The sequence below is a fragment of the Pseudomicrostroma glucosiphilum genome (genome assembly GCF_003144135.1).
Source record: "Pseudomicrostroma glucosiphilum strain MCA 4718 unplaced genomic scaffold BCV69scaffold_10, whole genome shotgun sequence".
NCBI lineage: Eukaryota > Fungi > Basidiomycota > Exobasidiomycetes > Microstromatales > Microstromataceae > Microstroma > Microstroma glucosiphilum.
Genome location: NW_020289922.1, coordinates 376247 through 402441, shown reverse-complemented (window position 1 = coordinate 402441; position 26195 = coordinate 376247). Strand labels below are relative to the sequence as shown.

General features: G+C 55.7%; 13 protein-coding genes across 13 annotated transcripts; 5 read left to right on the top strand and 8 right to left on the bottom strand.

The window, feature by feature from the left end:
• Window positions 1-211: 211 nt before the first annotated feature.
• Window positions 212-2369, top strand: BCV69DRAFT_250384 (putative calcineurin catalytic subunit; the record flags this gene model as incomplete). The annotated part of the gene is made up of 3 exons (XM_025490381.1): window positions 212-1388; window positions 1472-1836; window positions 1914-2369. 3 exons carry the CDS (start codon window positions 212-214, stop codon window positions 2367-2369), a joined length of 1998 nt encoding a protein of 665 aa, XP_025346933.1.
• Window positions 2370-3230: 861 nt separating this feature from the next.
• BCV69DRAFT_287886 (hypothetical protein) lies at window positions 3231-4628 on the bottom strand (the record flags this gene model as incomplete). The annotated part of the gene is made up of 3 exons (XM_025493589.1): window positions 3231-3396; window positions 3562-4222; window positions 4250-4628. The coding sequence occupies 3 exons, from the start codon at window positions 4626-4628 to the stop codon at window positions 3231-3233; spliced, it is 1206 nt and encodes a 401-aa protein (XP_025346932.1).
• Window positions 4629-5590: 962 nt separating this feature from the next.
• On the top strand, window positions 5591-6877 carry BCV69DRAFT_287885 (hypothetical protein; the record flags this gene model as incomplete). The annotated part of the gene is made up of 3 exons (XM_025493588.1): window positions 5591-5663; window positions 5721-6532; window positions 6632-6877. 3 exons carry the CDS (start codon window positions 5591-5593, stop codon window positions 6875-6877), a joined length of 1131 nt encoding a protein of 376 aa, XP_025346931.1.
• A 302-nt stretch (window positions 6878-7179) lies between these two features.
• On the bottom strand, window positions 7180-9529 carry BCV69DRAFT_300077 (YL1-domain-containing protein; the record flags this gene model as incomplete). The annotated part of the gene is made up of 2 exons (XM_025494423.1): window positions 7180-9108; window positions 9200-9529. 2 exons carry the CDS (start codon window positions 9527-9529, stop codon window positions 7180-7182), a joined length of 2259 nt encoding a protein of 752 aa, XP_025346930.1.
• Window positions 9530-9654: 125 nt separating this feature from the next.
• On the bottom strand, window positions 9655-11756 carry BCV69DRAFT_290724 (hypothetical protein). The gene is made up of 2 exons (XM_025493725.1): window positions 11143-11756; window positions 9655-11059 (listed from the first exon to the last, which is right to left on the bottom strand). The coding sequence occupies exons 1-2, from the start codon at window positions 11678-11680 to the stop codon at window positions 9765-9767; spliced, it is 1833 nt and encodes a 610-aa protein (XP_025346929.1). The 5' UTR covers window positions 11681-11756; the 3' UTR covers window positions 9655-9764.
• A 98-nt stretch (window positions 11757-11854) lies between these two features.
• BCV69DRAFT_283870 (thiolase) lies at window positions 11855-13673 on the bottom strand. Its single transcript, XM_025492844.1, has 3 exons — window positions 13278-13673; window positions 12615-13173; window positions 11855-12507 (listed from the first exon to the last, which is right to left on the bottom strand). The coding sequence occupies exons 1-3, from the start codon at window positions 13528-13530 to the stop codon at window positions 12063-12065; spliced, it is 1257 nt and encodes a 418-aa protein (XP_025346928.1). The 5' UTR covers window positions 13531-13673; the 3' UTR covers window positions 11855-12062.
• A 217-nt stretch (window positions 13674-13890) lies between these two features.
• Window positions 13891-15117, bottom strand: BCV69DRAFT_283868 (mitochondrial import translocase, subunit Tom22). The gene is made up of 3 exons (XM_025492843.1): window positions 14953-15117; window positions 14365-14691; window positions 13891-14072 (listed from the first exon to the last, which is right to left on the bottom strand). The coding sequence occupies exons 1-3, from the start codon at window positions 15043-15045 to the stop codon at window positions 13992-13994; spliced, it is 501 nt and encodes a 166-aa protein (XP_025346927.1). The 5' UTR covers window positions 15046-15117; the 3' UTR covers window positions 13891-13991.
• A 139-nt stretch (window positions 15118-15256) lies between these two features.
• BCV69DRAFT_31892 (DUF159-domain-containing protein) lies at window positions 15257-17298 on the top strand. Its single transcript, XM_025495200.1, has 2 exons — window positions 15257-15363; window positions 15426-17298. The coding sequence occupies exons 1-2, from the start codon at window positions 15350-15352 to the stop codon at window positions 17059-17061; spliced, it is 1650 nt and encodes a 549-aa protein (XP_025346926.1). The 5' UTR covers window positions 15257-15349; the 3' UTR covers window positions 17062-17298.
• BCV69DRAFT_31889 (hypothetical protein) lies at window positions 17114-18782 on the bottom strand. Its single transcript, XM_025495199.1, has 3 exons — window positions 18221-18782; window positions 17589-18140; window positions 17114-17509 (listed from the first exon to the last, which is right to left on the bottom strand). The coding sequence occupies exons 1-3, from the start codon at window positions 18522-18524 to the stop codon at window positions 17166-17168; spliced, it is 1200 nt and encodes a 399-aa protein (XP_025346925.1). The 5' UTR covers window positions 18525-18782; the 3' UTR covers window positions 17114-17165.
• Window positions 18783-18829: 47 nt separating this feature from the next.
• BCV69DRAFT_283865 (hypothetical protein) lies at window positions 18830-21644 on the top strand. The gene is made up of 3 exons (XM_025492842.1): window positions 18830-19526; window positions 19612-19921; window positions 19990-21644. Exons 1-3 carry the CDS (start codon window positions 19107-19109, stop codon window positions 21498-21500), a joined length of 2241 nt encoding a protein of 746 aa, XP_025346924.1. The 5' UTR covers window positions 18830-19106; the 3' UTR covers window positions 21501-21644.
• On the bottom strand, window positions 21413-22443 carry BCV69DRAFT_261231 (hypothetical protein). Its single transcript, XM_025490693.1, has 2 exons — window positions 21959-22443; window positions 21413-21838 (listed from the first exon to the last, which is right to left on the bottom strand). Exons 1-2 carry the CDS (start codon window positions 22207-22209, stop codon window positions 21745-21747), a joined length of 345 nt encoding a protein of 114 aa, XP_025346923.1. The 5' UTR covers window positions 22210-22443; the 3' UTR covers window positions 21413-21744.
• A 155-nt stretch (window positions 22444-22598) lies between these two features.
• BCV69DRAFT_313506 (hypothetical protein) lies at window positions 22599-25107 on the top strand. Its single transcript, XM_025495035.1, has 4 exons — window positions 22599-22873; window positions 22956-23200; window positions 23274-23461; window positions 23655-25107. The coding sequence occupies exons 1-4, from the start codon at window positions 22662-22664 to the stop codon at window positions 24720-24722; spliced, it is 1713 nt and encodes a 570-aa protein (XP_025346922.1). The 5' UTR covers window positions 22599-22661; the 3' UTR covers window positions 24723-25107.
• BCV69DRAFT_313505 (hypothetical protein) lies at window positions 24768-26043 on the bottom strand. Its single transcript, XM_025495034.1, has 2 exons — window positions 25194-26043; window positions 24768-25107 (listed from the first exon to the last, which is right to left on the bottom strand). The coding sequence occupies exons 1-2, from the start codon at window positions 25997-25999 to the stop codon at window positions 24819-24821; spliced, it is 1095 nt and encodes a 364-aa protein (XP_025346921.1). The 5' UTR covers window positions 26000-26043; the 3' UTR covers window positions 24768-24818.
• Between the last annotated feature and the right edge of the window lie 152 nt (window positions 26044-26195).

Genomic DNA, 26195 nt, shown 5'->3' with positions numbered 1-26195 from the left:
TCCCTGAGCTATAGTGCATTGGCCGATCTTCGCAAAGGAAGGAACGAACAGCTTCCAGTCCTTACGTCACGGCACTCCCCTCAGCGTCCCACCGCACGCAACCTCCTCGCTCAGCTGCAACCCTCAGCACTGCCGCTCTCAAGCCATTGCTTGATTGAGCTCGCTAACCCGTCTTACAGACCGCTCCTCACTCCCCGCATTCCCCTCCACCATGGCTTCCAACGCTTCCCACAACAAGCAGCTCTACCAGAATGCCTTTTCTTCCATTCGCAACAAGGCAGCTCCACCTGAGATCGACTTCACCATTCATGTTCAAGACGATGGAACCCAAGTCTCAACACAAGAGCGCGTGGTAAAGGATGTGCAAGCACCAGCTTTTCGGAAACCCACTGATGCAGAATTCTGGTCGGATACAGAGCCTGGCAAACCCGACATTGCCTTTTTGAAGAACCACTTCTACCGAGAGGGCAGGCTGACGGACGAGCAAGCCCTGTACATCATCAGAAGTGCAACTCAGATCCTCAAGAGTGAGCCAAACGTACTGGAGGTAGACGCTCCCATCACCGTGTGCGGTGACATTCATGGCCAATACTTCGATCTGATGAAGCTCTTCGAAGTTGGAGGCAACCCAGCGGAGACAAGATATCTGTTTTTGGGAGATTACGTGGACCGAGGCTACTTCTCCATCGAGTGTGTCCTGTACCTCTGGGCTCTGAAAATCTGGTACCCCGAGACTCTGTTCCTGCTACGAGGCAATCACGAGTGTCGTCATCTGACAGACTACTTCACCTTCAAATTGGAATGCAAGCACAAATACTCGGAACAGATCTACGACGAATGCATGGAGTCATTCTGCACCCTGCCTCTAGCTGCCGTCATGAACAAGCAATTCCTCTGCATTCACGGAGGTATCTCTCCAGAGCTGCAGACTCTAGACGATCTCAGGAACATCAACCGATTCCGAGAACCGCCCACACATGGCTTGATGTGCGACGTCCTCTGGGCCGACCCTCTCGAAGACTTTGGTACGGAAAAGACGAATGAGAGTTTCCTCCACAACCACGTGCGAGGCTGCTCATATTTCTTCACATACCAAGCCGCCTGTCAATTCTTGGAACGCAACAATCTCCTTTCCATCATTAGAGCTCATGAAGCGCAAGATGCTGGCTACCGAATGTACCGCAAGACAAAGACGACTGGATTCCCATCTGTCATGACCATCTTCTCGGCTCCCAATTACCTCGATGTGTATAACAACAAGGCAGCCGTCTTGAAGTACGAGAACAACGTGATGAACATTCGACAGTTCAACTGCACGCCTCACCCTTACTGGCTGCCCAACTTCATGGACGTCTTCACCTGGAGTCTGCCATTCGTCGGAGAGAAGAGTGAGTTTGTGCGAGGTGCAGAGAGATCGGAGAATCACTTACTAATTTCACACCCCTGCCCCACTGCGTCTCCGCTTCACCAGTCACCGACATGCTCATCTCGATACTTAACGTCTGCAGCAAGGAGGAGCTCGATGAGGAAGAAGAGGAAGAGGAGGCCAGCATGGCTCTGCAGGAGATTGGCGATGATGGCGAGGTGCTAGAAGGCGAAGAAGACGAGATGTCCGACGACAGACGAGCAGTCGTCAAGCAAAAGATCCTCGCAGTGGGCAGGATGAGCAGAGTCTTTGGACTGTTGCGAGAGGAGGCGGAAAGGGTCTCGGAGCTCAAGGGTGCCTCGCCTACTGGCAAGCTGCCGTACGGCCAGTTGGCCTCGGGCTCGGAAGGCATCAAGGAGTCGATTGAGAACTATGATGACGCGAGAAAGGCTGATATTGAGAATGAGAGGGTGAGTAGAGAGCGGTAGAGTCAGATGTGCACACAAGAGAGCCAAAAGTCTGACATGATCCTATCGTCCGTCCACAGCTTCCGCCCGATCTCATCGATGCCGATGAGGCCAGTCTGGCCAGTCTAGAGGGACGCTCCTTCGACGAGTCTCGTTCCTCCGACTCTGGCGGACCTGTCACTCCCGGCTCACCAGGCTACATCCCTTCCAGCAGCCCGGACCCCATCAGCTCTCCCGGCGGCGGCAGCGGTCCTCCTCCGGCCCGGCACCGTCGCGGGCACAGCAGGAATAGTTCATTGGGCACTACCAATACCAGTTCTCCTTCCAACCGAAGAAGATCACTGGAGACTACTGTGCACATGATTCGAGAAGCGCTTGCTGGAGAGGAAGGATCAGAGGATACTGGATTGGATAAGATTGCAGAGGCAGTCTCTTCGCCGACTTCGCCAAGGCATGGGAGAAAGGCTTCTGGAGCTGGAGCTGGAATGGGAGATGCGGGAGGATTCAAGTTTGGAGGAGCACCTCGATCTTCGTAGCCCTGCGGTTGTGTCTCTCGGAGATGTAGGCTAGGCGTAAATGGGAGGGGGAGACTTTATTGGTTAGGCTAAGGACTGGAGGTCCGGCTTCCCTTCCTTTCCCCATCATTCATCGGCGTCAACAACACCCCCGATCTGTCCATCACCTCGCTTGCGGCTCGTCGTCATCCTCCTCCTCCTCCTCGTTTCCGCTTGTACCTGTGAAGCCTATTCCAGTCCAGTCCAGTCCATTCTATTCGATTTTTTCATTCCAGTCCAGTCCAGTTTCATCTGCCTAGACGTCTGCACGTATCGCGCGTTGAGAACATTTTGAGATGAGATGAGATGAGAGGAGAGGAGAGGAGCTGAGATGAGCTGGGAGGAGCTGAGATGAGCTGCACACATTCAATCAGAAGTACAGAGAGGGGGAAGCAGTAGTGACGTTTTATGATTTTAATCCATGTAAGAATCTGAATGCAGAGAGAAAGAAAGAAAGACAGAAGACGAAGAGAAGAAGACGAAGAGAAGAGGGAAGAAGAGGGGAAAAGAAGGAGAGAAAGAGAGAGAAGACGAAGAGAGAAGAGAACTACGAAGGATGCTGGATAATGATAATGACAGGTGGAGATGGAGCTAGGTGGAATAGAGTAGGATGGTAGTGGTAGTGGTAGTGCTAGTGGTTGTGCTGGGAGGATGAGTGTGTGCGCAATGGCAAGGCATGGAGTAGGGCGGGCCAGTGGCAGTACTAATGGTGGCCAGCGGGACGAGAGGAAGAAGAAGCCGAAGGTGAGGTGGTGGAGAGGAGGAGCAGCAGGATACGCCACCTCCGCCTCCTCCTCTTCAAACTCTCCCCTTTCCCTACTTCACTTCACTTCACTTGACTTCTTACTTTCCAAAAATGGCACGTAGCGCCTGTACGCTTCCAAGCATCTTGCTCGCTGAATGTCCCACTCTAGGAACCACTGTAAGCTGGTGATTGAACGTCGTTGTACGAAAAGTGGCTTGAATTTCAGAGGAACTGACTGGGTAGAGGGAGGTACCTGTGCTCGTGCTTGTGCTCGGGTCGCTAGTGTCGTCACCGTCGTTGTCACCAGAATCGTCGTCGTCGTCGTCATCGTTGTTGTCGTCGTCGCCATCCCCTGTAGGGTCAGCAGCTAGCGTGATATTCTTGGCCACCACTCCCGCCGGGTCCAGTGCCGGGAAGATTCCAGGGTACTTAGGCACGCTCCCTGTCCCACTAAGGAGGTGCAGGTAAGCCCAATAGTCCAAGTTCCTATCTCGTCGATGCACTCCACCCGCCGCTAGCGCAGCACAATTCTGATCTCCCTCATCGTCTTTCGTATCGGCATCTCCGACGAGGTAGCGCACATCTCTAGAGAGGTATCGTTTGAAGAGATTGACATCACTTAGTGTTTTTGGGTAGGGTGAATCGTACGATTCTAGCCCGTACCGGAAGTCATTGAAGTAAGGACAGGCGGCAGGGTTCACTGGTTGAGGTCGATCGATTGTAAAGTAGAGATTGGTGGATGGGTTGGCGACTACGTATCGCACCTTTAAAGAGGCACGAGAGGGGTCTTTGCCTAGAACGGCATAGCGCTGTACTGCTTGTGCACCAGCTCCATGTCCTACAAAGACGACGGTGTCCAGCAGTGGGTAAGTGGCCTTGTTTGAGAAAGAGTCGAGATAGTAGTCCAATATGGCAGCTAGATTAGCAGTGGCATTGACGGGAGCAGTAGCTGCATCTCCACCTGACCAACCATCTTGATCTGCCCAGCCAAGTCGAGTGCCAGTGCGTACTTTTGGATCCATTCTTGTAGAGAGGAATTCGGGAGCAATACGAATCGAATTCGCATCATCTGCAATGCCCGCTTTTCGAGCTGCATTCCAGGCCGTGTTGAGCAGACTCCAGTAGACGGACCCGTCGCGCTTTACACCGTGGACAATGATGTAGGCTCGGCGGGCCAGTCGAGGCCGCGTGGGTGTCAATCCACGAAAAGTGGGAATGTCACCTCCGCCGACACGGTAGGAAGTGAGAGTGGCGGCGGTTGGAGCCTTGAGAGAGGTGACATGGACGGTATCTCCATTTGGATCCGAATGGATAGTATGTGCATCGCGCTGGCTTAGTGGGTGCGGCCAGTCCCTCTCGACCAGGCTTTCCTCTGTGAAGACATTACCGTCCTCGATGGACACTGGGAAGGCTCTTCCTGGCGTCGCGGTGAGGAAGAGAGCCAGGATAGGGAGAAGGAGCAGCAAAAGAGTCCTCACGGGTGAAGACTGTACCATCTTGAGTTTTGCTCAGAGTGAGAGGGAACGGGGAAGAAGGGGTGTTTGATGCTGAGGAGTGGGTAGGGAGGTAAGGGTCAGTCTGCAATCATCTGGAACAGCAAGACAAAAGGCTGATTCTTGCTTTGCACTTCTCAAGGTCAAATAGCAGCTCGAATTCTTTCCCCCTTGGCGAGCGGGAGTGTCAGTTGTGCGGGCAGTAGCAACATCCACATCCCCGGAGAGAGGCTGGTTGGTCGGAGCAAGGGAGGCGATAAGCGCGGCTTTGCTAGCAATACGATGCGATGTGATGGGCAGCTCGGCCAACAGCAGCGCAATGGAGAGACGCCATGAGGAATGCCTGTGTGTCTCTGATCTCGAAGTTCGGGTCTTCTACGGTGGCGGTAAAGTCGTCCGTGGCTTCTACTGATGGTCGCTCCGCGGTAGCTAGCGAGTTGCGGGGTAGTGGGCACAATCAGCGGAGTGGATCGGGTCATCTGATTGCGGAGTGGGGGAAGGAGGGGACCAGGGGTGCGGGTGATATGATCTGTCTGATGTATTCCGATCCTCAGGCTTCCACCATTTCACTTCATTGCTCGTCTTGCGTCTTGGCAAAGCGTCGCCTTTACCCGTAGAGGGGCAGCGCGTGTGTGTGTGCGGGTGACCTTTACAGAGGGAATGTTCATCGGAGTGTGGGGGTGGGTGGAGCGGAGTGGGCGGCGTGGCGTGGCGTGGGCGTGATTGTCGGAACGGATGGCTGGCTGGCTGGCTGGGGCTGCTGGGGTTGGGCGATGGCTTCCGTTGGGTTTTGTCCATCTTCCCTTCCGTCGCCGGGGCGGAGCGGCAAGGGGATACCATCGATCAGGAAGGCAGTGGGACCTTCCATTCTTCCATCTACCTCGCCCACCTTCACCCTCGCCTTCCACCCCACCGCTTCCCCTCCGTCTCTCTCATTCCTCCACTTCCCTCGACCATTGGACACGATGATCGTAGCAAGGGGATGGACAGCCGCAAGGCAGCTCCTCAGGCCTGCCGCCGATCAAATTCACGCAAGAGGTGAGACACATCCCACACCAACACCAACAACAACACTAACCCTGGTGCTCTTCCTAGTTGCCTGCACCTTACTCACAACCTCTTCTCCCCTTCTCCTTCCCCCTACCCTCTCCGCTTTAGCCTTCCATGCCTCACCCGCCAGCTCCGCCTTCCAGAAATTCACCATGCCCGCAATGTCCCCCACCATGACCGAGGGCGGTCTGGCCACCTGGAAGGTAGACGAAGGCAAGCCCTTCAGCGCTGGCGATGTCCTTCTTGAAATCGAGACGGACAAGGCAACAATGGATGTAGAGGCTCAAGATGATGGAGTCATGGCAAAGATTCTCGTACAGGCTGGAGAGAAGAATGTAGCAGTGGGGAAAATCATTGCAGTTCTAGCTGAAGAAGGGGATGAATTGAGCAAATGGGAGAGTGAAGTGGACTTGAAAGACGAAGGGGGAGCGAGTAAGAAGGAAGAACAGCCAAAGAAAGAGGAGCCAAAGAAGCAAGAAGCTTCCTCTTCCTCCTCCTCCTCTGGCTCCTCTTCGTCCTCGTCGAACCCTGCCCCTTCTTCATCGACGCCAGATAGGCACTCGGCCACTCCCACCACCTCGACAAAGTCACACACCGACCATCCCAACGCCCCCATGTTCCCCTCTGTCCTCCGTGTCCTCCGAGAGAACAACCTCTCCATCGATGATGCCACTTCCAAGATCAAGGGAACAGGACTCAAGGGAATGCTCACAAAAGGAGATGTGCTCTCCTACTTGGGCAAGGCGTCGAGCCCTACAGGAACTTACAAGGCACCTAGGTTGGGAATTGCGGCTCAGGGTGGTCCGCCGGACAAGTTGGGAGGAAAGGCCGAGGCGGGAGCAGTGGACAAGAGCGAGGTGAGTTGGAAGAGGCGAGAATAGGCAGACCCACTCCAGACCCATCGCGAGGCTGACTCACTCCCTCTTTACCCCTTTCTTCCATCTTGCTTCTCACAGCCCCTCACCGCAACTCAATTGCGCGCTGCCATTCTGAGAGGTCTCGCCAGCTCTTCTCGTTCTCACATTTCCCGATCAGCAGCAAGTGCCACTTCACCTGCTCTCCTCACTCCAGCAAGAGATTCCTTGCAAGAGGTATTGGCAGATTATGTCCTTGTAGAAGAGCAACCCGCAGCTGCGTCCCTTGCAGCGAGGAAAATTGGTGGAGCGGGGAAGAGGAGAGATTGGCTCGATGGGCTGATCTGAGCTCAGCGAAGAGGAGAGGAGGAGAGGGGGAAGAGCTGGTGTGCGATTGCGGCTGTGGAGACAGAGGGGGGGAGCACTAGACTTGACGCCAAGAGGGCGGCAGAAGCAGCCAAATCTGCGAGGTTTCGCAGATTTCTGCCCCCCAGGAGTGGTATCTCACTCAATCCATATTTCACATCTCATCAGTACACGGTTGTATAGAAGTACATTGCACATCAGAGGGGAGCGATAAAAGAGGACAAAGAATGCCCTCTCTCTCTCTCCGGCCACCCTCCTTGCTCCATCTCGTTGCGCCCTCCAGCTCACTTCTTGCCCGCAGGCAAACTGCTCCTCGCTTTCCCACTCCTCGTCGTCCCCGAAGGCAATGCAAGCGCGCGAGCCAGAACGGCCTGTTCGTCGCCAGGTGCGATGCCTAGGGCGGCTAGATGCGGGGGAACTTCTTCCACTGCTGGTGCTGCTGGTGCTGCTGTTGGGGTGCGAGACGAGAGGGTAGGTGCAGCTTGTGCTGCCGAGGGAGCAGGAGAAGGTGCGCTAGAGGCAGAGATGGGCGTAGCGGGAGAGGCGTGCTGCGATGCTCGGCCTGCGGCTGTCTTCTTTGCGCTGGCCGCACGGGAGGTTCCTGGGGAGGCCATTGCTGAGACTTTACGCTTGAGGGATGCTTTACCCTGCAGTGCACTAGCAGGAGCAGGGGCAGTAGTGGACGAAGCCTCTCCCGTAGCCTGTGTCGCAGTCGTCTGGGCGCCCCCTCCTGAGGGTCTGGGTTGAGCTAGGATCCAGAAGCCAGTCTTGCCCTGTCCATCCCCGCCGGCAGAGCCGTCTGTGATCTTCTTTGCGCTCTTCTTGACCTTTTTCACAGCCCCATCTTCAGCGTCACCGGTAGTGCCAGCATCACCGACCTTCGTCTGGTCGGCCTTGGTCTTGCTACCGCTCTCGGCCCTCTTGACATCGATGTCCACCTCGCACCACTCCCATTGCTCCTCGCCTAGCGCCCGCAGCACCCTCGCAGCCTTCACGTCTGCAAAGGGAATGCCGGTCTTTGCGTCCTTGTAACGAGCCATCTTGCCAGTGATGGCACAGAGAGAGGCGCGTGGTTTCGAGGGGCGATTGCGAGCAGGAACGACGTGCGTTGTCGCCCAATTCGTATGAGATCCGAGAAGAGAGGCCCATTGCTCCGGCCAGGGAGGCGCTGGACGAGTGGTATAGTGGAGGGACACGAGTGACCGAGCTTCGAGCTCTGTAGGTGGTACATCAGCTCCTTGAGTGTTCGAGGACGATGCTTCGGCAGCCTTCTGGGACGCTGCCGCCGCGGCCGCGGCTGCTGCTGCTTCCTTGCGAGCTTGAAGTACAGGGTCCAACGTGAAGTCGACCCGTTGTGACATTGTCTGGGGCGATGTTGAGCGTGATGTTTGGTGTGGCAGGACGGGTCCTGATACATCTGCCTGAATCTCATCTGCAATGACCTGCATCGAGTCGTTCGCAGTTGCATCGGCCTCTCCGATCACCTGAGTCGACTCGTCTGCTTGGGGCTCGGCGATCTGGATTGACTCTTGTGCCTGTACATCGGCAGCTGGTATCACTGGTCCTGACATATCCGCTTCTTGTTCGGCGGTCGGCTCTGGTTTCGTGACCACATCGACTACCGAATCATTTGCAACTAGAGCCTCCTTTTCGTCCGCATCGGCCGGCTGCGTTGGCGGCTCCAGAACGATGATGGGCCGCTCTATAGGCACTTCTGATCTAACGCTCCGCCAGCGTATCCAGCTCGAGGGCAATGCCCTCTTCTCTCTGCCTAGCTCTTTCCTCTTCCTCTCCTCTTCGACCTCCATCCACTCCTTGAGACTCTTGCGATTTTCCTCTTCTCTCTCCAGAGCCAGCTCGATGAGCTCAGCCTGGTTGAGTGAAGGCTTCTTGACGGAGGAGGGAGGGTTGCGGACGTTGGGATGTTGCAGACGACGGGCCTCTGCCTCCTCTATACGGACTTGAGAGTCGAGCCCAGCTTGCACTGTAGCTCGGCGTGAGGAGATTCGCCGAGAGGAGGAATTGGGGTCGACAGAGGTGTCCCCTGCTCTCGCATCAGGGGCGAATGAGATTCTGCGAGATGTACGAGTTGGTCGGGATGGTCCAGCTTCAGCTTGCACATCCTCGTCGCGAGATCCCGAGTGCAGAGCGGAGGGAGGTGGCTTTGCCTTGGCTGGTCTCCGTACCACGCTAGGCGCCATCCTGCTCGCCTGCTGAGGGTTTTACGGTGAGAGAAGAAGGTCCGTCAGCTCAGGTGTATCTCTTGCTTTGCTCGATCTCATCGTCTTGCGCAACCGTACTCACCTTCCGAGCAGCTTTCCTCTTTCTCTCCTCCTCAGCCTCCAACTCCCTCTCTCCCTCACTCTCATCATCCCCTCCCTTCTTCCTCCCGTCCTGACCCTCCTCATCCGAACTATCTCCAAAGTCCGAATCGAAGACGTCTTCCTCTTCCCTCTGAGGAGCAGCAAACTCAACATCATTGTCCTCTTCGCGGAAGATCTCGTCGGCTTCGTCGGTGGTGGAGAGGTTATGCTGCTGGTCTAGTAGGGCGCGCATACGGTTGCCGGCCGTGGAGCGCTTGGAGCGACCGGCCACCAGGCTCACAGCGCCCTCGCCTGGAGGTGAGTCTGCCATGGCGGACGAGCGACCGACGGGGATGGCGGCAGGAGGTGAGCTCACTCGAGAGGCTTGAATGTATGAGTAGGATGTTGAATGGGAGGATTCAGCGGAAAGGGGGCGGACGGACAGACGGACGGACTGGATTTTGAGACGTTGCGGGATTTTGGGTGGGCGCGTGCGTCAGTGAGAAGTACAGATTGCAGCCAGAATACGTGTGGACAAGGTAAGAATGAGGACGACGCAGCTCTGCTCATCCTGTCCTTCTCTTCTCCTTCTTGCTCGGCTCTACCACCCTCACCCTCTTCTTCGCAGACACGACAGGGCCGAGAGCCGCCAGCGACTTTGCCTTTGCCTGGCGGGAGGCTTGCCTCAGGGCGGACTTGGGCAGAGGAACTGCCTCTGCTTCCTCCTCCTCCTCTTCATCTTCGTCTTCCTCCTCGTCCTCATCGAACATCTCTTCATCATCTCCCTCTTCATCGTCACTGGCCATGAGGCCCTCGATCTCATCTTCATCCTCCTCATCTTCCTCGACATCTTGAATGATCTCCCGTGGTCGCCAGAACTCAAAAGACTCGGCTTCCAGCCCTGCAAGAGCTCCTCGACCAGCCGACTTCAGCCTCAGCTCACCCACAGCCGGGCTGGGGTGCAGGTCCCTCCTCTCCTTTTGCGCCTCGATGAAAGACTTCCTCCAGTCCTTCCTGCTCTGCACCACCTTGCCAAGGCCTTTCTTCTCCAAGTCTGCCCGAATCTTGAGAGTGATCTGCTCCCTCTCCGCCTTGGCAATCTTAGTCCATCCGCTAGCAGTAGTGTAGTAGCCTAAGCACCCAGCGCTCCAGTCTCGCAGCACCACGCGAGCAGCAGCAGTCACGTCTGGGATGCCGTGCTTCCTTGCTCTGCCTTGCACCCTGGCTAGGCCGATCAAGAATTCCTCTGTGTCTTTGCAGATCTTGTTATTGAGCTCAGACCGGGCGTGAAGGTCTTTCTCTGTCTCAGTCAGGTCCCCGTCCGTAGGGGGAAGCGACGGACGATAGGAGCCGAATGCTGGGACATTGTAGAGCAGCATCAGGTCCTCGCTTTGCGAGACCAAGGGAAGCAGAGCCCAAAGCAGCGGCAGGGGGTCTTTTGTCCTCTCCACTTTGCCTTTATTCCGCATGAGCAGACGGTAGGCGTTGCTACGCTGCGAGTCGAAGTCGTCCGAACCATCATAGGCATCCTCCTCATCTTCTTCCTCGTCCTCGTCCTCTAGCTCCTCGTCTTCGTCGTCGTCTTCCTCACTGGTGCTGCTGCGCCTAATGGGTAGTAGATGCGTCGTATCGTAGACCTTCACAGAGCCATTCTCGCCCAGCTCGTTGGAAGCTAGAGTGGCCAGAGCGGAGCGGCCAGAATTTTCAAAGCCCACAAAGGCCGAGCCGCCTTTGCCTTTGAGTGTACCGATGAGGGAGGAAGCTCCTCCAGCAGAACGGGCAGAGACGGTGTGGATTGGTGATGATGACGATGTCGTGAGGGTGTGCAAGTGCGAGACGAGGGCCTCGAGGGGGACTAGGTCTGAAGAGCCGGCAGGACGATGTCATATGATCAGTACAGAAAACCTAGATCCATGCTTACGAGCTCCAGCATTCACTACTCACCACACCTCGTCACGGCCAGATGGACAGCCTTGCCCTTGCCCTTTGCGGCGCTCTCCACCTGCTCGCACCTCCACGCCTCAGGATCCCTAGCGTCTAGAGCAAACACAATGTTCTTGACCTCATCATCGTCAAGTAGCTCCTGTAGCGATCCGGTATAGACAGGCGCATTGGTGGGCTTGGCGAGAGCAGGCGACTCCTCCTCCTCCTCGTTCGCCAGCATGGCATCGTCCTCATCGTCTTCGTCCTCGTCATCCGAAGCAGGCGCCTTGCCCTTCTTCCTCTCTGCAATCCTCCTTTCTCTCTCCTCCAACTTTCGCTGTTCCTCCCGATCTCTCCTCATCTGAATCTCATCCAGGAGCTGCTCCTTGTAGGGAAAGGAGTTGGGAATGCCCGGGTCGGCCTGCTTCTTGGTACGCCATTGAGGGTTCTTCTTTGCCTCTCGGCGCTGCTTGCGGTGGTGCTCGCGGACCTTCTTCTCGACCTTGACACGCTGCTTGGTCGAGGTCCTCTTCGAGGCTCTCTTAGGTCCCTTTGCCATCTTCGAAGCGGAAGAGGGGTGCGAGGGTGGGGTTGCAAGGAGGAGTGGGACTGGCCGATGGAGCCAAAGGTGGGGAAACGGATGAAGAACCGGACGCTTGCTGCCAAAAATTTCGCTCACGGACGCACACCAGAGATTTCAGACTCCGACAGGAAGTGCGTCCCTTTCCGATGTCCGAGTGCAGTCAGGAAAGGCGTACTACTGTGACCTCACGACGCTGCTCGGCCATGGTAACGACAGGAGCTACACAGTGCCAAGGAGGAAATTCATTTTGGTTCAAGACTATGGAACAGATCACGAAGAAAGAGTCGGAATACATTGGGGACAAGTGGGGACGCGTGAGGGAACAGTGTGGCCTCCAGTCAGGTACACAGCCTCGCCTCTACTCCGAGATGAAGATACCCGCCTGGCCCATGCCGAGTCCGATACAAGCCGCGGCACATGCCACTCCTCCCTTCTTTTCTGCCCTCGCAAGCTGAGTGAGGGCAGTAATCGAAAGTCGCAGGGCTGAGCTTCCAAGAGGGTGGCCCAGAGCAATAGCTCCTCCCTGGGGGTTGAGCTTCTCGTCTGGAATCTCGAGCTTCTGCTGGCAGTAGACGAGCATGGATGCAAAGGCCTCATTGATCTCGTAGACGTCCACCTCCTCTGGCTTGATCCCAGTCAGTTCGAGGACTTTGGGAATGGCAATGGTAGGTCCGATGCCCATGATGCGGGGAGGCAGACCAGCGACAGCACTGCCGACATACTTGGCCAGGGGCTTCTTGCCGAGCTTGTTGGCCAGCGATCGTCTCATGAGAATCATAGCGGCGCCTCCGTCGGTGATTTGACTGTCGCAGACACGGAGAGCAAAGGGTGAGTAACCTCATTCATCGGTCATCTTGCCAAATGCCATTCATCAATCATCTTGCCAACTGCCAGTGCTCCTTTTACTCACCTGGCATTGCCACCAGTGGTCTGGGCAGGCTCCCACTGTGGGAAAGCTGGCTTAATCTTGGACAGTCCCTCGGGTGTCGAGTTCTCTCGGATACCGTCATCATGCTCTACGACTTTCCAGCCGCCATTTCCATCCGGTACGGTAATGGGGAAGATCTCCTCGGCGAACTTGCCTGACTTCTGTGCCTTGAAAGCTCGGCTGTGAGAGCGAGCAGCGATGGTGTCCATCTGGGCCCTGGTAATCTTGAATTCCTTGGCCACATTCTCCGATGTCCATCCCATGGGCATGATGCAGTCTGCTGCCTCTTGGTGAGAGTTCCTGATGACCTCGGAGAAGTTGAAGTCCCTCTTGGGGTGGTTGCTCATGCTCTCTACGCCTAGAGCCATTCCGCACTCGATCTCTCCCACCTGGATCTGGTTGGCAATGGTACGCAAAGACTGCAGTCCACTGGCACAGAAGCGGTTGAGGACATGAGTGGGGGCAGTATTGGGGATACCAGCAGCGAGAGCAGCTGCTCGGATGTCGTAGTGGTTGTCTACATTGCGAACGTTTCCAACGGCTGTGAAGATGGATCGTCAAAGATGTGTCGTGTGAGAGCCCGCTAATGCTGAAAGAAGCTTGGCCTCCTACACCGCAATATATCTCGCCACAATGCCTACTCACAGACCTCTTGGATGAGGGAAGGGTCCATGTCAGCACGACCGAGAACTCCCTTGAATGTCTCGTAGCACAAGATGTCAAAAGGACAGTCCTTCAGCCCTCCTTTGAAGGCCTTGCAGTAGGGAGTCCGGCCCATTGCAACGATGACTACATCAGAGTCACTCTTGACCTGGGCGGCTGCCAGGCCCTTGCCGGACCATGTTCGGGGGTCAAGGTGACCCGCAAGCTGGGAGATTCGTTCAGTAGAGGAGGCCATTGTGGACGACACTATCAATGGTGATGAGACTGGAGAAGATGTCTTGTGATCAGAGGGTGCAAGATAATGCTTGATGGCAAGGAGAGACAGAGAAGGCGAACAAGGGGCAAGATGGGGACCACCCTGCCATCCGGGGTAAATGGATAGCCGGAGTTGAACACCCCGCGTTTGCCGGTCGGCCCAGGCACAAGCCCAAGAAGGACCACATGACGCGCCACAGGCTTGGCGGAGGCGCATGGCGAAGTCAGTCAGACAGGTCAATTCAGCAGGGCAATCGGTGCTAATCGGTCAACTACTCTTGACATCCGAAATTCTCAGAGGAGACAGTGGTGCAATTGTAATGAAATGTTATACAGGTAGCGTCATTCCTCGTGGTGTGAAGCAAGATCCGACTCTGCTGCCCAGAAGATGTCTGCCCGCCGCTCCAAACTTCCCTCCACGAAGTCTCTTGCAGATACGTCTTAGAAGCCAGGAGGTCGGATTCCGCCCTGCTGTTGCTGGCCTTGACCGTCGAGACCGCCGGGAGCGCCGCCGCCGAGCATCTAAAAGAAAGATAGAGGAATGAGCAAGAGAAGTAAGCACAGTGCTTCGTCGTAGTGCTGACAATGACCGCGAATACAAGCGGAGACCGCTCTCCAATGTCCCAGCCAGCCTTGTTGCTCGATCTGATGCTTGGTCACTGCATGCCCAGGCACTCAACAGCAAATGTGCTGGCAGTACGATGCGGCACATCAATCTTCTTCCAGCCTACACATTCTACCCCTGAGACAGACTGCCGTTCTCCTTTCTCCTGCACCAGTCGGCCTCCTCTGACAATCTGCCTATTCAACTCACCTGCTGAGCTCCGTTCTGCTGCTGGGCGTATTCCCTCTCCTGCTGGACGATCATGGCCTCGCCCTCAGAAGCGAGTGTGTATGGCAGTCCGACCAAGATTGCGGTAGTAATGACCATCCAGCCCAGATTGCCAACGACCTTGCCACCGAACGAAGCATAAGTTGACGCTGTCTGGAAGCGAAGAGCCAGACTGCGACGGGTGGACGGCGGAACGATGTCCTTCAGGGCGGCGATACGCTGGGCAAGCGTCTCTTTGCGAACGGCCAGTCCTCGCTCCGAGACGTCATCATCGTCTTCGTCTTCGTCGTCAGAGAGATCGTCCGATAGCTGTCATGAAGTAAGTGGCGTGCAGAGAAAATCATCAGCACAACAATACCTTAGAAGACTCCAATGAAACAGGGTGTAATGTACCCCTAGCTTCTGAACCTCCAAATATCGAAGCCAATCCTCCGCTCCGATGGCACACAGACCAATGTGAGATTGTGACAATGAGTCCTATCGACATCGATACCAGGCTTCGTACCTCTCCTGGGGCTCAAAGCTACATCGACGCAACTTTGCATCTTGCAAAAGCGTATTGCTACTCACAGCTTCGCTGTCGTTCTCCCATGCCTCTTCATCCTCTTGTCCGACATTGGACCTCCTGACCGACTCGTCGGTGACTTCTGTCAGTTGAACCATTGTCTACGTATGAGCTCTTGTGCGTGAAAAAGCGTCCTCGTTGTTCGTTTTGAGGCGATAGGTGGAGTGAGATTAGGTGGTGAAATGAAAGGAGGAAAGGAAGACTACTTGCGAAGTGCGATGATCGGATCGGAGCTTGAGGAGTAAAATTGCCTCAGCCCCTGACGGAAGGACACTCCACCTCACTCGCGCCTTTCCGCATCTGCAGCGTCTCCGCCCTCCGGACCGGGCTTCCCACTCGTACTCCTCTTGAGAGCATGACCTATCCTCGGCCAGAGCCGGTAGGCTGACCTTCACCGCCGCAATGTGTGGTCGTTTGTGAGTACGACTCAGGAGCGCCCTGTTCGAGAAGCTCTCCGCTGACGACTAGCGTCTCACAGCCCGCAGGCGCATCCGGCGCAGCAGTACAGAGCCGCCGTGGCACCTCAACTCCCACGGCGGCGCCGACCCCGCCAGACAAGAGGCTCTGATACGTACCACGCTTCTCATAATGTAGCACCAAACTCATATGTACCTGTAGTAAGGCATGTCCTTCCGAAGGAGGACACTTCTTCTCTGCAGATTGAGATGGACGAGGAAGAGCAGGATGAGAAGGAGGAGGCAGGTAGTGCAATTATGCAGACGATGCGGTGGGGCTTGCTTCCACCTCACCAGAAGCAGCTTCCAACTTTCAAAGATACCATGAACACTATTAATGCTCGAGACGATACTCTATTGTCGGGCTCGCCACTCTGGTCACGCCCATTCAACAAAGGCCAGCGCTGCGTCGTCTTCGTACAGGGCTTCTACGAGTGGCTCAAGAAGACCAAAGGCTCAGGCGTGGAGCGCATTCCTCACTTCATCGGCATGGAGCAATCTGGAGTAGGAAGAAAGGACAGAGAGGGTAAAGAGAAGATGATGATGCCATTGGCAGGCCTCTGGGAGCGGTGTCGTCCAGATGGCGAGAGCGAAGAGAGGTTCACCTTCACCATCATCACCACGGAAGTGTCTTCCCAGCTGGACTTCTTGCACGACAGACAACCTCTCATTCTCCCCTCTGAAGAAGCCATTGCTATATGGCTGGATCCAAATACCCCCTTGGCCGAGGTCAAGAAGCTGGTCAAGACGTATAATGGCAAGCTAGAATTCTACAAGGTCCCCAAAGAGGTAGGCAAAGTAGGCAATGATAATCCCAGCTTCTTGCTGCCAGTCGAGGATCGCAAAGATGGCCTCATGGCTGCGTTTGGTCGAGCGCAAAAGTCCGGCAAGACCGAGACCAACGAGGGAAGCCGTGACAAGAAGGCGGCAGCCGACACAAATTCCGAGACGAATGCCCCTGCTCCGCAGGAAGGCGAGGTCGCTGGAGAAGATGTTCGAAAGGGCAGGCTTAGAGAGGAAGGGGAAGGAGACGATCATGCGTTACTTGAGGTCACCAAACAAGAAGAAGAGATCCAGCAAGCACAAGAGGAGGGGAAGGACATTCCTCATGACGAGCTGCTGGCTGCTACAAAAGCTGCAGAGTCCCACGATACCCACACGTCTGCCACTGGCAATGGGAGCAAGAAAGAAGGCAAGGACAGCTCTACATCGATGCCCCCCTCTTCGCGCTGGTCTCCGGACCCATGGAACCCTCCAGTTTCCCCGGATCGGCCCAACGGCGGATACTCGACTCTGGACGAGCCTCACGGCGGCCTGAGCAAGTACGGCAGCGTAAAGAGGGAGGAAGGCCATGGCTCTCCATTCAAGCGGGAAGCTCCCGAGGTCAAGATGGGAGAGGGGGCATTGGAGAATTCCTTCAAGAAGCAGAAGGTGAAGAAGGAGACGGAGGAGGAGCTGGGATTGGGTGCCGAGGTCGAGGGGCGGCATGAGATTTCGCCTAGTGGCATGGAACCTACCTCGCCGCCACGTCCGCAAGGTAGTGGTGCGCCCACTACTCCATCCAAGAAGACTACCGATGATGCGAAGAAGGGCCACGCGAATTCACCGAAGAAGCGCAAAGGTCAAGGCGATATTAGGAATTTCTTTGCAAGTCCGTAGACCTTTTGGTCATATTGTCCTATCTGCTACGTGTATACCTCATCAGCTCAATGTACAGTACGATTCTTTCCGCGGTATCTTTGCCAGCCCCATGAAGGACTAGCTCACGCCAATGACTTGCCGATCCTTTCACCGACCTTGACGATGGTCTCCCTACCTCCTTGAGACGTCTTCAGCAGATCAGCGTCCCACTGCACCTTGGCCTCAGGTGGGAAGACGGCAATGCAGGTCGAGCCGCCGTACTGGAACCATCCCAGTTCCTGACCTCTGTTGGCAGGAGATCCCTCGGCGGCGCCTTCTGACCAGCCGATGCTCCCGACTAGCATAGCGCCGATAGCTACGAGCGCGTAGGGAATACCTTGAGCTCCTTGCTTTGGTGTCCAGGTGTTGAGAAGGACGTCCCTCTTGTTGTTGGTGAACACATCAAAGTTCTCATTGACAACAGTAGCTGCGCAGAAGGAAAATGCCAATCAGCTAAAGGCACTTTGCAAGGCGTAAGGTACACCGCCTGAACTTTACCAACTCACCATTGACAGTCAGGTAGTCTCCCTTGATATGCTTCGTGGCGCCAGCGACAGAGGGTCCAACGGGCGAATGGTAGCGATGATAGTCAGCAGGCGCCAAGCGGAAGATGGCCAGCGAGCTACCAGGAGGGAACTTGCTCGCAGTGGACTCGTCGCCCAGGAGGCTCGGTACGGAGAAGTTCTTCCCTTTGATCCAGAAGCGAGTTGCCTCGTCCACAGTAGAGAAGACGGTCAGACGACAGTCTGCCGCAGAGGAGATGACGGTTGGATCGGTGTGTTCTGCAACGGGGCGTGCATCCCCTCTGAGCCGGCGAGCGAAAAAGGCATTGAAGTTGCGGTAGCTAGAAAGGTCTGGCTGCAGAAGCTCATCGAGTGGGATGGCATAGGTAGCAACGAAGCTCTTGATGTGCTCCAGGACTGCCGCCGGATCGCTCTCATCGTCATAGGCCTTGCCTTGACTGACGCTTAGCTCTTCGAGGAGGTGGTCTACAGACTGATATCTGAGGAGACTACTCTTCTTGGAGTGAAGGAAGAGTATATGCATGCCCAGTCGAACTGTTTTTTTGAGACCGTCATCGTTAGCTCTGGCGGTACAAGACTGCAGTCACAGTCACAGTTGCTCAAGACCTACTCACCATAGATGGGCATAGACTCGAAGACCTGCTCTCCAGTGCTTCGATTGACGACCCAATTCCCGAGGTTCTCTTTGGCAAAGAGCTCGTCAACCCGCTCTTCTGAAGGGAAGAAGCGAGAATACCAGCTGCGCTGCTGTGAGGTGGCTGCATGTGCGGGCGTCAGAGCGTGGTGTTGCACATTGTGATCGGTGAGGGTAGGTGAGGAAGCAGTTGCACCTTGTCCGGACTTGTGCCCGCAAAGATGTTCAAGAGAGGACACCAATCCCTCCTTTTCTTGATCTAGCTTCTCCTGACTATGCGTCATGTTGGATGATGAAGGAGTGAAGGAACGAGTTATCCGAAAGGGAAGTGGTGAATGCCATGGGGAAATAAGACTGTGAGTAGCGTGGGAAGCGGGGGTGCGGTGGAGCTGCTCCACCTGTCTGGAGATGCCGATTGTGCCGAAGCGGCGGAAAGAGACTCAGGCACATCCATCCCCGACATGGAGAGGCGCACTTGCCAGCTTGAGCGTAGTCTGTGCTATATTCGGCGACGCAACGAGGATTCACATCCAAGGTACATGCTGCGACAGGAATAGAAGCTTTCTGCATTGCTCCTCTGTGTGGGAATCTAGGCTCTCGATCATCCCGCACCAGCACACGTGGGAGTCCTACCAAGAGGGGGCGATGCGGTGGCCAGGCCGGGACGGCGGAAAGAGGACGAGAGCTTTGAACGTCGCGCGTGTCGCCGAGCAACACTTCCTCGGACCGCATTGCTCCACTCACACCTCGGCGATACAGTCTACGCGGGAACATCACTCCTTCAGTCATTTCCAGACAGTCGTCGGTGCAGCCGGATCAGCAGCCGGACTTTCTCATTCTACAATACCCGAGAGGTGACAGCAAGGATGGCGTCGTCTTCATCCAGCTCCGCTGCTCCCTCTCGCCCCACCTCGGTTGCGTCTTTCCGCTCCAACACAAGGCGTACCGCCTCACCTAGGACGAATCTCATCCTCGGCGTGGCAGTCGTCAACTTCGACCACAACTTGGGACCCATAGTAGAATGGGCCTATCCTGCCGCATTCTCCGATTCCGAGACCCATCCGGATCTCACATCCTCTCTGCCCTTTTGCGCTCTGCCGGATGGCAGCCACCTTTCAGATGAAGACTTTGCCCACTTTCACTTGCACTGCCCCACCATCTCCAAGCATTCCACCGTCTTCGGTATCAGCTGCAATCGGCAAATCGCCAGCGAAAAGCTGCTAGTGAGAGGCAAGGATGTGACTCGCAGTACAGTCCAGAAAGCAGTCGTCGTTCTGGCCCGGCAGGTGGGTCCTTCAGCTCGTGGAGGGTACAGACGGGACACATGTAAGAAACACAGGCTTACCTTCTTTTTGCAACACTCTTTTCCAGCCTGTATTCGCTCCGCTGCGAGAGAAGCTAGGCATTGTCACGAGAGCATTCTTCGCTCAAGGCGACCTCGCCGATACGGCCATTCTAGTCGACTTTCATGACACATTGGAGGCCGGATTGAGGGCGGCTGGACTGAAGGGCGAAGATGTAGCAGAAGATGACGACTTCACAGAAGAGGATGCTGACGACACGATATCAGCTCAAGACGCGGTGGTAGGGGCAGAAGGTGGAGAGCAGACGGCGACTCAGGACGGCTTCCCCGGGAACAAGACAGACAAGGACAGCCTGAGAGAAGGGGTCATGTACATGGGTAAGTCTCACAGCGATGTGAATGCGTCCGCTCCAAGCTGACTTATACTGACATCTCCGACCTACTAGGAACTTCTTTGAGGGAGCTCATATACAACTTCCGCTTCAAGACACTTGTCCTCGTCAAGCTACTGCTCTTGCAAAAGCGGATCATGTTCTTCGGCTACCCAGTCGAAAAGCTCTGCGTATTCGAGTACACGCTGGTGTCTCTCATACCAGGCCTTTTGCTGTCCCTCTCGGACTGCTCATCTCCAGAGCTAGACTACACACGTCGCAGAGAGCCCAAGGTCGCGGAAAGCGTCAAGACGAGCGACAGGAGAAGCTTGCTGCGTTTCTGTGGTTGTCCTCTGAGACTCTTCGGCGAGGATGCCTTCTTTCAGCCCTACCTCCCGTTGCAGCAGATCGACATGCTGAAAGCCGAGTCGTGGCTCGTAGGGACAACGAACCTCATCTTCAAGCAGCAAAGAGAATTCAAGCCGGATGTCATTGTCGATCTGGAGACCTCGACTCTGGAATTTCCCGTGCTTCCTCCTTCAGCCGCCGACAAAGCTACCACAACACCAGCGGATCCTAACCAGCCACCACCACCGTCCTTGCAATCTCTGGTCACGCTATCCCCCGCAGACAGAAAGTGGATGGACGAGCTCGTTCACGTCGTGGTCGAGTCATATAATCCAGCAGATCCTGCACGTCCGACAACGATGAAGTATGAAGGCTCAGAGGATTGGGTGAGAGCCAAGTTTGAGGACTACATCTGCTCTATGCTGGCTTGCGTCAAATACTCTGACTTCCTCGCCAAGTCCGGGGGCGGCTCGGTGACGTCCGGGGTCACTCAGGGCATAGCTCGACAGCAATCTGGAACGTCGACGCCTCTAGGCGGAACGGCTCCTGGTACAACTATCGAGGTCAGCGATGCCGATGTGCTCGCTTCGTACAACGCCCACTTCATCTCCGCGTTCAAGCGGACAAGAGCATATAGCTTGTGGGATCGTGCCACATCACCGCTGCTGTTCGACCTGGTACCGTACAAACACCCATGCAGCGGCAAAGTATCAGCTCTGGAAGATGTGAGTTTGAGGCTCACAGCAGGTCTCCATGACCTGCGATTGGAAGAGCAAATGGCAAGCGGCAGGGAAGCATTGGGCAACGCTGGGCGGGGCTTATACAACATGGCGAACACTTTTGGCATGGAGGTCGCAAAGAGGCGGAGGGACTGGTTTGCACAACAGGCGGCTCAGCAGCAGGCTCAGCAGAGCAGCGGTACAGCAGCGCCCAAGGCTGGGGTCTTGAGCTCGGCCAGCGACCCAACGGGGACAGCCACTACCACTACCCCACAAGGCCTTGAGCTGCCGGCTTCTCTTGCGCCTCATGCTCAAGCAGCTCAACAGGCTGCACTGGCAGCTTCTACGGAGATCAGAGGCGCACTGGGGAGATTTGGTAATTACTTGGGGAGTAGAGGCTGGGGAGCAGGAGCGGGAGCAGCGGGTACGGCAGGCGCAAAGCCGCCCGTCGCCCCAGCCTCGCAAGGCCGGGCAAGTAGCGATAACACCGCCGCTACATATCCACCATCCTCCCATTAGTAGTCTCGAAGCAGGGGTGGTATCATGGATCTTTTGGCTCGACCGCGCGAGACAGGAGCCTTTTCAGTGAATTGTACAATATGCATTTCGTCCATAGAGTATACAAACTTTCTGACCAGCAACTAGAATGCATTGTCAGCGCGGCAGGAGCCTGGTGTCGCATAGTCCGTCTCTATGCTCCTCTCTGTGGAGACTGATGTCTTGACCCCCACCTTTCTCTTTTGATCCACTCATGCTGAGGTCGCTAGTTATGCCGCACATCGGGTATACCATCCACGTTGAGAGTCTTCCAGTCTATACTTGCGTCTTTTGCGGGATCTATGTCGCCAATCAGACAGCTGTCAAAGACCAAGGCAACATCGTAACAAAAGTAGTCAGTACCTCGCCTTCTCGTCCTCCCGCGACCGTTCGGCTCTCCGCAGAGCTGCGAAGAAGCGATACCTCGTCCGGCTACTCACATAGCGTCCCCCCTCAGCACATACAATCCCAGTTCCACCTCTTCCACTCCTCCTCCTTCCTCTCCTTCATCCACAGCGTTGAATATCCGCTCAATCGTATTGCTCAAAATCACACTGCCCATGTTGTCGAAGCCTTGCAGTACACCCAGTAGCAGCCGACCGTCTTGTGTCAGAAGCATGACTTGCTGTGTGAGGTAGAGACCGAGCCCAGGGGCTGCGCCTGAGGAAGAGGAGGTGGGAGCAGTCGCCATGATTCTACAATGACAGGACGATGGATGAGAGCAAGAGCCGATCACAAGTCTATGTAGGTGGTCCCCTGATACAGAAGGAGAGCCGACACGCTACCACCCTGGCTGGCTGCGACTGCTCCGCGTGAAGCACCCGCCTGTATCCTCTGGCAATCGCGGTAGCAGAGGAAGGGCGCGCTCTTGGGCCTCCAAGCTCTAGTCAGCGTGGCACGAAAGCTGCTTGATGGGAGCTGAGGGACTTGTTGGTCGTGGTGGAGCGGCGTGGAAGGAGACACAAAAGGTAGAAGTCCATCTTCGAGCTCGAGACACGAGAAGATCCTCTTCCCTTCCGTATGGCTGCTCCACTCCTTCCGCCGCGCGTCTGCCTACGAATATTGTGCCAATCATTCTAGCATCACTTCTTCTCCTTCCCAACTCACTCCCTCTCGCCGCCCGCCATACTTGTTACCTCCGAGATGTCTTCTTCAGACATCAAGATCAGACCAATCTCGGAACCGCCGGCCTATCTCACTCCAGAGCAGCACGAGGCCGCGACAAGTACCACGCCCGACTCCTTCTCGAACATTTCGCCAAAGCTCGTTCTTGGACTGGAGCAAGTGACAATACACGCCGAGCCGAGCTTGGCTGGAATTCTAAATGGAAGTGGACGTTTCTGGGTGACAGAAGAGTGAATATGACGATGAAAATGCTCATGAAAAAAGGCTGGTTCAATTGACTTTCATGTGATGGTCTTCTGCTCCCCACCTCAGATCTGTATCCTACCTACCCTCTTCCTCTCAAGGCTTCTCCCTTCCCTATCCTCTGATCGCTCTTCACGCAGTGTCCTCAACTTTACCTGCAGCGCTCAGCTCGACTGGGCAGACGCAGTGTATTTACTGCCAGATTGATGATGCAGGGGCTGAGCTGCAAGATGGCCAGACTGAAGACGAGGATGGAGTCGAGGAAGAGATGGGTTTGAGGGAAATGTGGATCGTTCCTAGCAGAAGTGAAGATGGTAAGTGGAGCGTTCGGACGACCAAGACAAGAAAGCTTTGACTGAATTTCTGGGTCCCTCTATTCCCTGCTAGTCGAGCCGCTGTTCCTCGCACTATCCCACTGCGCCTCTCTCCACCCTTCAACATCAGACGGCGACGACGATGGCAACCCCTTTGCTAGCATGGGTCCCTTTGGTACCGGAGCAAACGGCAGTGAAGGAGGCTTGCAGTTCGAAGATGCAGAAGAAGAGGGAGGAGCAGAGTTGAGTGATACAGGCAGGGTGAGGACCGACTTTCAGACGCCTGATGCGAGGTATAGGCCATACTAGAGGGAGGGCAGAGTGAGTGGCATGATATCGACATAGGACATTGGCTGTCGGCGTAGGGTTTAGGCAGGGAGGCTCAAACATTCGCAGATTTTCAGTGAGAAGAGCTGGCAATTGACTCGCTCTCACATCTCCTTCGCGACTGCAGTTTCAGCTTGCTAGGTTAGATGCTATGCTAGGGGGCGACAGCGATGAGGACGAAGAAGAGCGGACTTCCTCGTTCGCTCGTGCGTCAAGCCCGGAGCTAGGCCAAGCCTCAGTAGTTGAAGGGTCGCAAGAGACTACCAATGCTCTTCTTCTCGTATCTCATCCTCAACCTTTGCCATCTCTCTTCTCTGCGCCGCTCCTCCAATCCCTTCTCGCACTGTTGGACGCCTATGCGCCAGTCGTCGGATGGGATCCTCACCCAGATGAAGGCCGCATGAGGGTCGTCTTCGATGACCGAGTTGGCTCGAGCGAGAACCGGAAGGCTACGAGTGGCTCTGCCGACTCACCCATCAGCCGCATCATTCAGACTTTGAATGGGCTAGCGCTAGAGACGACCGAGGAGCATCAAGGTCCCGACCCTACACTAGTCGTAGAGCGACTACCTCGGGTTGACATTACGTCACTCCTCCCATCGCAACTTTCGGGCGGACTGCCGTCAATTGCGGTGCCCGCCACTACTTTGCACTCGACTTCGACATTCCACCCGACAGACCATCTTCTCCCTCCTATTACGGATCGAAACTTCCTTATCTCACCACCAGGCTCCCCTCCTATCGGCTGGGAACCTATCAAGGAGGATCCACCCAACAGAGAGACGCTAGCGGTGGACCTAATGGAGGCTTTGAGGAAGCTTGGCAGAGAAATGGGCGCCGACGAAGCGGCTGACGACGACCAGGAAGGAGAAAGGGCAGCAGAGGCAGAGGCGAATGACTCCAAAGGGCGCCGTTCGGCTGGACCAGGTCACGTGCACGTCGTCTTGCCCGCTACCCATCGTCGGCTTCCCTCCCTTGCAGGAGATGAAAGCCCACTCATCCCGGCCGTGACAGTTCAGGCGTACGACGATGATGAGGCAGGTGAAAATGTAAGTGCGAACAAGAGTAAGCCTGATATCACACAGGTCAAGGCGACGGTCGATGCTCTGCGAGGTCCTTCGGAAGGGTATGGCGAGGGCTTGGGGCTAGGAGGTGGCAACAGGATCACACCGACCGGGAGACCACCTCTTGCCTAGTTGCTGGCATGTCCGTCTTTCTTCATACATAGACCGTGTTTGTCACCCGTCCGCCATTGTCTTCAATTTCAGATGTCTATATTGAGTCCGAACACATTACAGCTTGCAACCAATCCAAATGGTGGCGATGCCTCCAGTCAAATCCTCCCACTCGCCCTGCCCGCTGCCACCCCACTCCTCTCCATCCAGTCCCTCTTGCCTCAATCTCCTCTCCCCCTCTTCACTACCCGGAAGGACAAAGCCGACCTTCTTCATCATATTGGCAAACTGCTGCTGCGTGGGGAATCTCTCGATGGACTCTACGAGGTATTGGTAGGAGTCACGATCGGAGGCAAGGATGTGACCGAGGGAGGGGAGGACCTGGAAGGAGTATTGCTTGTAGATTCTGCCCAAGAGGAAGAGGATGGAGTGCGAGTCAGTAAGCAGCAGTTGGCAGGACGCCATCAGCCAGATCTCCATCGGTGGACTCACTGAGCTAGCAACGGATTGTTGACTTTGCCAAATTCCAGACAAGCAAAGACACCACCCGGCTTGAGCACCCGGTAGGCCTCTTCTAGCACCTTATCGATGTGTGTGCAATTCCGAATACCAAAGGCAATCGTGTACAAGTCCACACTCTCATCCTCTGTCCGCTGACTCTTCAAAGGAGGAAGCGTCTTGTGTCCCTTTCTCGGTGGCGGAATCTCCATACTGCTGTGAAGTGCCTCTGCGTTTCCCAATTGATAATCGATCTGGGGCGTGTTCCAGTACATGGACTCGCGCTTGATGCGCTTCATGCCTTCGCGCAGCATCTCTGGGTTGATATCCAGCATGGTCACCTTAGTCTCCCGATCGATGTGCTTCAGTCTTGCGTGGTCGAGGATACGCAGAGCAATGTCGCCCGTACCGCCAGCGACATCGAGGACGTTAATTCCCCCGCGTGGGTCGAGCTTGGAGACAAAGTGGGCCTTCCAAAGACGGTGAATGCCAAGAGACATTGCATCGTTCATGAGGTCGTAGGAGGAGGCGACGGAGGAGAAGACGCTCGCTACGAGACCCTCCTTGGACGAAGAAGGGATGTCACGGTAGCCAAAGTGGGTGGTACCATCTTCGTCTGGCTTTGGAGAAGCGCCGACTGGTGAAGAGGTTGGAGTGGGAGACTTGGGAGGAGTGGGGTCTGACGGAGTGGGCCGTAGGAGGCTAGAAGAGGAGGAGAGGGTTCGAGCCCAGGGCTGAGACTGCCGTAGCACGGATCGCCGTAGCGAAGCTGATGACGACGATGCTGCTGCTCTGAACATTGCGATGGCAGAGCTGTAAGGGAAGTTGCAAGGTTGGTATCCGCCCCAGAGGGAGGAAGAAGTGGATGAGCTCATTCCGCTTCCTGCAAAAAGTTGGCCCGAGCATTCCGCAACGCAACAAAATCAGTGGCAGCTTCCGCTACTCTGTTCCTGACTTGGTACCCACCTCCTCCTAGGAATCGCTACTCGTACGATG